The 11,735-nt window shown below is 30.9% G+C and overlaps 1 protein-coding gene across 1 annotated transcript; it reads right to left on the minus strand.

Annotated features, from left to right (window-relative positions):
• On the minus strand, positions 1 to 570 carry LOC114730897 (uncharacterized). Its single transcript, XM_028918005.1, has one exon. It carries the CDS (start codon positions 568 to 570, stop codon positions 1 to 3), a length of 570 nt encoding a protein of 189 aa, XP_028773838.1.
• Between the last annotated feature and the right edge of the window lie 11,165 nt (positions 571 to 11,735).

An 11,735-nucleotide genomic window follows, 5' to 3' on the forward strand; every position in this document is an offset into this window, starting at 1 on the left:
TCAATCCTTGGTTGCATGCCTCAAGAAGAGCAGGAGTTTTTCCCTCCTGTTCTTCAGAGCCACATACATCTCCCTTGCAGCTGGCTTGTCCATGAGGAGTGTTGTGCACCGGGAAAACAGATCAGGATCATCAGTAACTTCATCAACTTCATTAAGGTGCTCCATGACTCCGGCAATTGACGTCTCATAAGCACGTGCTTCTTCTTCTGCCTTCCTAGCACGTGCTTCTGAAATCTCTTCATGTTCACGCTGAGAGTCATTTTCATTTGCTTGAGCTATCCTGCTTAGTGCATCTGCTATTTTCATAGTGGTAGTGGGTTTCTTCTTCATGGATTCACCTTTTCTTCTAACCCCTAATGAGCTACTAGGTCGACTGCCACCTGTGCTTCTACCCCCACGAATGGTTTCCTGTCTCATCCCAGTGTTGCCTCCACTTCCTCCACTATTGTCATTGAATGTGACCGAATTAAACTCCCCGCTTATGCCAGTTGGTGCTCCTAAAAGTTCATCACTATCTCCAGACCCTTCTTCCATATCATCTTCAGGAACTCCTTCGCTTGGAAGTGTCATGGAAGAAGGTGCCCATACTGTGGTCCAGTTGCAGCTACAGACCCAAAGAGTTGAGTCAATTCAGCCTGAAACTGAAGCCCTCTTTCTCTAAATTTCTCGTAGCCAGGAACTTCCTGCGCATTCAACACCAAAAATGTAATACATTATACAAAAAATGTTAACATGTGAGAAAATATAAACTCAAATAAAGTTAAACCATTACCACTATTTTCTTCTCCCACCATTCATCAGGGGCACTAACAGTATTCCTTTCGGCATCCCATCCTAAACCGGTCTCACGGAGCAGCCTATCCCATAACTGCCACTCCTTTCGCAGGGTATCATATTTGTTTTTCAATTGGATTCTCGTATAGACTCTCCCAGTCTTTGCAGTGAAGCTGTCCACAAGACTTGTCCAAGCAGGTTTTGTCAAGCTAGTTCCTTTTCTTCCCCCTTTTCCAACTTCTTCAATGCACAGGTCAATAAAAACCTTTGTGGTTCTTATATCCCATGAAGCTTTGCCAGTTTGTTTACTCATTATACTATAGACCAATTACAACACTTTAGTCATCACAAGTTCAACCCAAAAAGCATGCCATTCAGTCCAAGAGATATGATATAACAAGTATAGTATTTAACAAGTTTGAGTATGAGGGGCATCATCAAGGCCTGTTTGACTTCAACCAAAGGATCTTACTCAACCAAAAGTGTTATACTGTTATGTAAACCATAGAAGCAGGAAAATCCATAGGAGCAGGAATCCATATGCTACAATGAAAGCAAGACCGAAAATATGACTTCATTTAGCATGTTTGATTTTTGAGACATTGTGGGTCATTTAACATCATCAAGAAATAAACACAGCTGAAAACCAAACACTGCTACTGGGTAACAATCCTAGATATTTCATTTCTTGTAGTACTGGCTTTTATTTCAGAATAAGTGAAAATAAAAAATCCAGCAAGTAACGAAATAGATCAAAATGTCAAATAATCAGGAAAGTTTGCTATTATTTTCATAATACTAAGCCGCCCCCCTAAGCCCCCCAACACCAGTCCGGTCCCATTTTGATCTGTTTTTTCGTGTTTTCCATGAGGCATCTTCTTCACGCCTTTGAGCTTGGACACCGGAAAAAATCAAACAGGACCAGTCGACCGGAAAAAAAAAAAACAGGACACCAGCGGTAATGGCTAATCGAACTCCACCCAGAAATGATCAGATAAATGAACAAGTCATCTTCATTGCATCAGATCAGAAATGAAGGGGAGAAGTTACCTGACCGGACGAAATGCACACCGCAGCTATCAGAAATTCGATCCGAATGATCTTGTGTTGCCAAGCCGATGAACACCTCACCAGGGCCGAAAATCACGAGCTCAACACGATCTCACCTGTGGCCAGAAGTTCGGTCAAAGGCGACGGCAAAGGAATGGGAGAAGAGGCAGAGTATTTCGGTGCTATCTCACCTGTGGCCAGAAGCTCGGTCGAAGGCGACGGGTGGAAGAAGCTCGGTCGAAGGCGATAGGCGACGGGTGGAAGAAGCTCGGTCGAAGCTCGGTCGAATGCGACAGGCGACGGGTGGAAGAGGCTCGGTCGAAGGCGACAGGCGACGGGTGGAAGAAGCTCGGTCGAAGCTCGGTCGAAGCTCGGTCGAACGCGACAGGCGACGGGTGGAAGAGGCTCGGTCGAAGGCGACGGCTGGAATGGGAGAAGAGGCAGAAGTTCGGTGCTATCTTCGACGACGGAATGGGAGAAGAGGCAGAAGATCGGTTGAAGGCGACGGATGGGAGAAGAGGCAGAGTAATTTCTCACCGTTGGAGCTTCTGACAGGACCAATTATTACTCCATCCGACCAATTATTACTCCATCAGAAGCTACAATTTTTCGCTTACCGGAAACCTTGGTTTTGCTGGCCAAAACCAAGGTTTTGACTGAAACCTAGGTTTAAAAAAAAAATGAGGTGTTTGGCAATCAGCTTTTCTAAACCTAGGTTTGGGGTCCAGAAGCACTTCTGGCTCATTTGCCAAACACCCCCTAAATGGCCCTTTTAAGTCATTATTGGGCCTATTCATGACAGTAAACCACATTGATCTTTTCGATTCGGGATCGCGTTGAAAGGGAAAGAGGAAAATTATAATAAATAATTGCCTTGTGAAAAAACTACAAAACCTCTTATTGAGTGTTTTATAAATGGCTAAAATATACAAAATTCCAGTAATTTTGAGTTAGTTGCATATAATCTTTCTAACTTTTAAGAATTTAAATTAAGAACCTTAATGTTTTAATTATTAACTCTTCTACAATTAGGGGTGTTAATCGAACGAGACAGGGATGGGACAACTTTTCTGTTTTATGTCCCATTCCGTCCCAATAACGTCCCGTCTCAATTGAGACAAGATATAATTGGGATAAGACAGGAACGTTCCCATATTTATTTTTTGAGTTTTTTTCATTTTTTATAATTTGAAAACTAACTAGTGTAAGAACTTATGACAAAAACTACGTAAAGGAAATAGATAAAAAAGAGGAAACAATAACAAAGAAAAAAATGTTTTTGTAATCTTCAGAGACAAAAAAATAAACAAATCTAAAATGTTCACTACAAAGAATATCATGTAACCCATACAAAACAATTTATAAACAAATAAAAAATAATTGATAAATATCATTACCAAAATATTATTATAGTGGTAAATAAAATAAATTTATAACAATTAAAAATAAAAATAATATATTGGGACGGGACTGAGACAAGGGTGCATCTCATTCCATTCCAAAATAATTTTGTCTCATCCCACTCTCGTCCCATCCCAAAAACTTTCAAGACGGGATTGTCTCGTTCTAAAATGACTAGGACAAGAAAAAGATGCTGACATGAGACACAACTAAACACCCCCTCATTACTGTTAAAGTTAATAGTTTTTGTATATTAAAATTTTTATATATTTTTTATTATATAGCATGATGTATAATAAAAATATAAAAATTTTGACATAACAATAATTATTAACTTTGATGGTAATTTTAATCATAGGAGAGTTGATGGTGAAATAAGAAACATGAGATTCTTAATTTGAAGTTTTAAAAGTTAGGAGTTGCGTTTATTTATTTATTTATTTTTTACCTAGTAAATAAGTTCTTTTAACTTTTGCTTTTGTCCTTTGTTCGTCTACGGATAGAAGAGTATAATATATAATTATTATTTTGGCCATAACAAACTTATTATTAAAAACAACAATTAGCTAGATTATACTATTATATTCTTGGCAAAAGAAAAAATGCCTGAGACAATTTAAAATAATAAATAACTAAAAGAAAAACTTGAATGTAACTCGGAAGTTGCACTGCATCATTTAAAATCTTCTTGTGCTGCCTTTCTATACTCCAATAGGCAAAAGATGATAGACATCCTTTGCTGAGCGGAACTAAGAAGGATATATGAGTTTTGATACTTCAGAGTTGTTTCTCATTTTCTGGGAGAACTCTCTGGAAATGGTAACACAGGAATTGGCTGGTTTCTTTCATTTCTCATATTTATCTCTTATAATCAATTTTAAAAAATATTTTATACACAAAAATCTTTTTATATATTTATTTCATACATTGTAAAATTACTTCTGAAAATTAATCGGTCTGTTAACATTTAACTCTCTTAATTTCCAATAATTACATTATGCACATGTCTAAAAAGTGAAAAGAAAACCCAGTAAATCACCGTCATCGGGTCACATGGTTTTGTCCTTCAGCAAAATGGAACACCGTGTCCCGTCCGTAACGCCGCTTGAAGGACGGGCTTGAAATTTCAACGCCCAGAGAAGAGAAGACTTGAGCTCACCACCATTTTTACTCGGGAAATTTTGTTAAAAGTGTCTGACTGAAAATTTAATTAGTTAAAAAAATTTAAATTTAAATAAATACAATTATGATTCGTGAATGTAATATATCTTTTGTTGTGCGTAATATATTATTAATGATGCGCACCTATTATCAATGATGTGTAACAATTATTATTAAAGAAATCATTTATACACGGTAAAAGATATGTTGCATATAGTGAAAGATATATTGTACTTACGGATCATAGTTGTTTTCGCTCAAATTTAGATCATTTTAGCTGATTAAATTTTTAGACAGGAATTTTTTTTAATCAAATTTCTTTTTTCACTTCTCATTGTTTCTTCATTTTTCTTTTTTATAGAATTTGTACCAGGCTGCTAGACTTTTCATTGAGTTTCGGTGTTCATCAGTCATTACTTGATTATTATTTTTTCTATTTTTTGAAAAAAATTATTTTAATGAGTACAAAATTTAAACCAAAGATAATTTTTTTAACTATCAATTTTTAAACAAATAAATTTATTATTTGAAAAACATCAATTAAAACTTTTAAGTTTCAGCTGTTGATTTCACCATAGTAAGGAGCTTATGGTGCTCATAGCAGTTTTGTTAGATTTTAGAAATATTTGAATGGAAATCAAATTGTAATTTTAAAAATAATTTTATGATATATGAAATAAGTATGTGAAAAGAATTTTATCTTAGTTTATAAAAGTATTTTTTTCTGAGTATTCCAAGCACCCCGAGCATCTTATGCTAGGTACAAGCGAATGGTGGGGCATAGCCACCTGCTTAATGACAGAAAATGATTTCGCATGGGGGGATGCAATTTGATGGACTTGCATATTTCTTAATGAAAAATTTTCTTGTATAAGATTGGTGAGAGTACCCTTTAATATTTTGCCTAAATTAGGCGTTGATCTTTTCATGGAACTACGTGAATGAGATTGAGTTTCGATCGTCCTCTTAAATCTGGAAATAAATTTGATTTAAATGAGCAAAGTATCACAAATTACTCTTCATATTCGTACATAAACAATTATCCTCCCTCATTTGTAAATATTTTTATGCCTGGACGAGCGGCAAGCTAGAGATTTGATTTAGCAATATAAATAAGTAAATGTTATGAATATATAATAATATCTTTGTGGTCTATATATCTTCCATTATCTCTTATATCTCCTATAATTTCTAATATCTCTCATTATCTTCCATAATTATCTTCTATTATTATGTAATATGTATATTTTGTTAAAAATGTAAAATTATGTCTATAAACAGAGGCCACGAATAATGCATTTAACAATCTTGAATAGAATGAGAAATACTCTTGTCTTCTATTTTTCCTTATTCTCTTCTCTTTCTTTAGTTTTATAACACGTTATCAGCACGAAACTCTAACCAAAGTATGTATGATATGGTTTTAGATCCTTTGCATAGCTTTAGAGCATCATCTCTATGACTTTTCTAGAGTATTCTTTGCTCTATTCAAATAAAAATATCTCAAGCATCGTATATATGGTGTTTCGGAGTATCTATATCTTTATTCAATTTATCTGGAATAATCTAAGTCATTATATGGAATTAAAATGATCTCTTACTATTGTTTTAAACATCTGGTTCCATGACTAATTAAGATTGGAGATTATTATTACGTTACATTTTCACGCTATAATTTAATTTTGATATGAATATTATACTTTTCGAATTAAATGTAATATGAGGAATTTGTTTTTATCTATTGCTTAGTAACCTCACGTCACTATTTTTGATAGAACCTGAGGTTCCAATCGATATTTTTTTATATCCATTGGTGACCTGACATCACTAATTTTGATGGAACCTAGAGTTCCAATCCATACTTATGATTATATATAGCCAATACCCAAATTGAGAATTTGAGGGAATAATGGTTACAATATGACTCGAAATCATGTTCAAGCAAATGGCAAAATTTATTGTAGAGCCAAAGGCCATAAGATATGGGGGTAAACTCTTAAAAGGCCCAAATGCTAGTAATAAATGGCAAAATTTGTTGTGAAGCTAAAAGACCGCAAGATATGAGGGTAAATAGAAAGCTCAATGCTAGCAATAAATATAAATCCAATTGATACTTGTGGACTCCCTAAAGGCTTATCGTCGGATTCATTATTGAGATTGAAGATAAATTTATCCATATAAATTTGATTCTCTATCTCTTAGAAATTATATGGCCATTAACTGTGATACTCATGTTATGGCTAGAAGCCATACGACTTTGATTTTTTTATGTTATGGCCAGAAACTATACAGCTTTGAGTTTCTATCTTATTAAATTGCTAGATGCTATATAGCTCTAATTTTCTATTTTATATGCCCAAAAGCCATATATTTGATTTTTATTTTTATCTTAAGATTAAATAGCTAGAGGCTATATATATATATATATATATCTTTGATTTTTCATATTAAGATTAAATGACCAAAAGCTATATATATAAATATTTTATATCTTGAGATTAAATAGTCATAAGCTATATATATTGATTTTTATCTTATTAAAAAGCTAGAAGCCAAATAATTTTAATTTTCAAAAGAATCACTAGGTGATTTGTTTATAAAGAAAAATAAAATAAAATAAAATTATAGTAATTAGACTTTTTGAAAACTATAAATAATATAGTCTAGAAGGCTAATGGTTTAAATAACTTGTACTACCAAAAACTCTTAACTATACTGAATGATGATGTGGTATATTAGTTTAAGATATTTCTATTCATCACATAAAGGCATATGTATATGTATTATATTCCTTATTTTTGTCAGATTTATATTTATTTAAAGTCTTAGCTTTATTCTTATGATTATAATTATCTTAATTTGATATCAATTGACTTAATATGTCAGAAAGCACAATGATAAAGTAGCTAGTAGTTATATTAATTTCATATAACTCTAATTGGTTGAGAAGAAATAGGATGCTACCATTGAGATTCGTATTCCTAATATATAAGGTAAGAAAATTTACCTTTTCTTTTTATTTTATATTTATATTTTACATTTTATTAATTTAAATTTTAAATTTTTATTCTTATATATTAGTAATACTCAATTTCATATATGTTAATATTATAATTTTATGTTATTAAATAGGTCTATATTTTTTTCCAAAATTTTAAAAAATAAATTGCACTTAGAGACCCCATTTCTTTTCAAAGAAAATTATGCTCTTTACCTTCTTTTCTTTTCTGCCAGATCTCTTCTCTTATTCTTTGAGGGAAATTATAATTAAATATCCCATCATTCAATTTTATTTATTTTATTCAATAGAAAATATATGAAAAGATTTTATAAAAAGACATCTTTTATCTTTATAATTAGATTTTGGAAGAAAATATAAAAAAAAATAGATTGATTATATTTTACTCATGATAATGGATTTCTCTTCACAATCCACTCATTCTTTAGTTCATAAAGAATTTATTTTTTTTATTTATATGGATAAGAATATAATAATGAAAAGTCAAAAGTGTTAGATTTAACTAACCCTAAATATTTGCTTAAATCCTAATTTAAGTAAGAGGTTATAAATTTGACATTTGGAGGGAGTTTCTTTTATTGGGTGAAAGATGGAAATATGAGGTTTCAGAAGAGCTATATCCTATTTTATTATCTCCATTAATGGTTGAAAATAATATTACAATGTGTGAATTTCTCTCATCAAGTGACAAGCGAAAATGCAAGGCTCTAAAAGAATTATATCATGATCTATCATCTCCATTGATAAGTAGAAGTTTATCAATGTTTGAGAATAATATTACAATGAACTGAAAGGTCATATGTTTATTGTTCGGCATGACCGGTTAAATCATTCCGGATCATAATGATACAAAACATTAGGAAGAATGTGCATTGAAATGTATGTGCTGCACCTTGTTATCAAAAGAATTAAATAAGAGAACATCACTAATTGTACTTGAAATCAGATCTGTGCATATATATATAGTGGATCAAGTTTATATATGGACCCATTGAGACACCATTTTGACCAAATTAATACATTATGAAAGAAAAATGCATCTATAAAATGGTCACATGGTTAATTATGATCAACTTGCAACCTGAAATTTGCAAATATGTTCAAATAATTACATTTGGTGCATAAGTGCATAAGTCCCAGATTATGCAATCAATATAATTCCTATTGAAATAGCTAGTGATTGTTCCTTAGCTTATTAATGATTATATGTTTAGTAAAAGTCTCTATAAGTAGTTAGATCAAAGCTTATGAGAACAGAATTCCCGTTTTCTTATTGGGATGATTGATTTTATATATTTTTGCACATAAATGTGTCAAGCCAACAATATATTATGAATTCTCCCATTATAATTGGCTTTTGGTCAGGAACCAGACATTTTTCATCTTAGAATATGTAATATATATTATTTCACCGTAATAATGCACACAGATGGATATTAAAAGTAAGTTGGGATTAATATTGGATAAGATAATTCTTATTCTTATTTGCCTCTAAATAAAATAAAAATAATGTTTCTATAAGAAACTTATGGATTTAGAAGACCTACACTGTATGTTCCCAACATGAGGGGAAGAAAATGAGTATTTGGAAAGAGAACATATAGAATGCATTTTCACTATCAATTGTAGATCATCAATTATAGTAATATGAACTAAATGTTCATAAAGTATTGCATTCATAAAATATTAATAATATCTGTCAAATGCAATTACTGACCCAAATGAAAATTCTTAATTCTTATATTCCAGCTAAAAGTACTCCTATTTTTTAAGACATGCTAAAAGTATGAGAATAGGATTGGTTCCAAAAGAAAATAAATAGAAGTAAATGATCAAGATGATCATACTAAGAAGGCATGAATTGCAAAAGAAGTTAAGATATAATTATTTAACCCTTGAAAAGGTTTAAATGTTTGAAAACAATAAAGAGATATCGATATGTTATGTCATAAAAGAAAAGGGGATTGATAAAAGAAAACAATTGTCAACAATAATTTTAGTGATAATATCACGTGATCAAATGAGAATTTTATATATAAATTTGTCATAAGATACAGATAGAAAGATGGCTGGCTAATAGAAAAGAAAACATATAAGGAATTTGTGTATCTCTAGCTCAAGCACTTGAAGTGTATTATTAGTATTATATAAATAGGTATTTGTACATAAAAAAAGAAATGCAATCTTGTGGTGGATTAAATTTTTATATATCTTATCAATTTAACATTTTGATAATAGATGAAAATATTTCATATGTATCTAGAAAATACAATGACACACTATATAGTAAAATTTTATATGAATCTTAGAATGATTCAAATCCTTGTGTGAGTTCAAAATGATCTAATATACGTATAGATTTGGGTCATGATATATGAAAATTCTTGAAAGATTCAAGTTTTCATAAGCATACAATTATGTTTTCAAGAGCACTACTTAGTTATGTAAAAATATTTTGAATTGCCCATGTATATGAAAAGATTTGAAAATAGGTTTCTTACCATTGTTATTTATGTTGATGATATAAATAGTATTGAAACTTCTAGTTTACAAAAGTAGTGAATTGCTTAAAGAAAGAATTTGAAACAAAAGATTTGGAAGGAATAAACATCGATAAGTCACATCCATTATGTGAATAAGTCACATTTATTATGTACTCTAATAGTTGCAAGATCTTTAGATGTGGCTTAAAAATCCATTTAGACCTCCAAAAGGTGGTGAATAAATAATTGGACAAGAAGTACCATATCTTACTGTCACTGTAACACTTATGGATCTAGTTAGCCACACAAAACCTGATCTATCATTTGTTAATTAGCATGATATAGTTCTTTAGGAATGAATACACAGATGTTGAAATGAAATCAAGCATGTTCTTTATTATTTTAAGGACAATGTGGAGGTGACATTATCTGAATATACTCAAGACAAATGTTATTAGCTATAGAGATAAAGGATTCTTATTTGATTCTTATATCGAGAGATTACAGTATGATTCACATTTTGAAAGACCACAAAGAGACTATTTGTCTCATGATTTTCAAAAGATTATAAAATTTATATTTTATGTTTTTATCTTATTACAATATGTGATAATTGTATATAAATGGAACTTTTGTCTAATAAAACAAAGGAATCAGGAAAGAAATAGGATCATAAAAGAATTATCAAATTTATAGTGTCAACGTGTTTCGTAAGGGCTGGGGATAAAAGGCTTGCTTGCTATATTAGACTTTACAAGCTCAAAGATGTCAACTAGTTTTACCAAGAGAGGAAGTTGGTACACACTATACTCTTTTCCTTGTCTATAATTTTGTCTCACTGGGTTTTCTTAGAAAGATTTTTAATGAGGCAACATTGTATAGTGTATTAATAAATGATGTACTTCTTTTTTTTCATTAAGTTTTTGTCCCACAGGGTTTTTCTTAGTTGAAGTTTTTTTAATGAAACACGTTCATATATAATGGACATTTAAGGAGGAGTGTTATGAATATAATAATATCTTTGTGGATTTTCATATATCTTCCATTATCTCTTATATCTCATATAATCTCTAATATCTCTTATTATCTCTATATCCCACAATTATCTCCTATTATTATGTAATATGTAGATTCTATTAAAGATGTAAAGTTATGCCTATAAATAGAGGCCATGTATCATGTATTTAGCATTTTTGAATAAAATGAGAAATACTCCTGTCTTATATTCTCTCTTATTCTCTACTCTTTCTTTATTTTTATAACAGTAAATAAATAAATAAAGGCATTGATTAATTAGTGACAAAAGTATATATTTGGTCTTTTAATTTGGAAAAGAATATTATTCTTTTAACCTTGAAGTCATTAGTCTTAAATGATGATTATTTGCAACAAGTATGATTGTGCTTAAAAGTATTTTTATACCTTTTTTTTTTTTACTAGCAAAGTATTTTTATACTTAATATGTTAGTATTTGAAGATATTTTATTAACATTTGCAATCTCAATGTCATCATTTTTTCCTTAACAGTTATAGGATTAAATGAATTAAAAAAAACCTTTTAAGGTTAAAGGAACAAACCAAGAACTTGTATAAAATTAAAGAATTAAAAGTATATTTTTGTCTTAATTAATTATTTTTTCCAGGGGCATTCGTCATTAATTAATTGATACGTTGGAATTTTGTCTTTAAATTTGTCCCAGGGGCTTTTTCTAAGCATTTACAGTTTCAAATGGCTAGTAACATAAGATAAAGATAGACTTCTTACTAATATTGAAGGGCGAGAAGATGGTTGGCTCTTGATAGTAATTTGCATTTTTGGACATGTGGTGAGGAAGAGACACTTCTTC

This window comes from Neltuma alba, unplaced genomic scaffold, assembly GCF_004799145.2.
Source record: "Neltuma alba isolate B1F8T4 unplaced genomic scaffold, ASM479914v2 tig00012776_pilon, whole genome shotgun sequence".
In the NCBI taxonomy this organism is placed as follows: domain Eukaryota; kingdom Viridiplantae; phylum Streptophyta; class Magnoliopsida; order Fabales; family Fabaceae; genus Neltuma; species Neltuma alba.

Coding starts and splice junctions, on each gene's coding strand:
- LOC114730897 (XM_028918005.1), bottom strand. CDS start 570: ATGACACTTCCAAGCGAAGGAGTTCCTGAAGATGATATGGAAGAAGGG.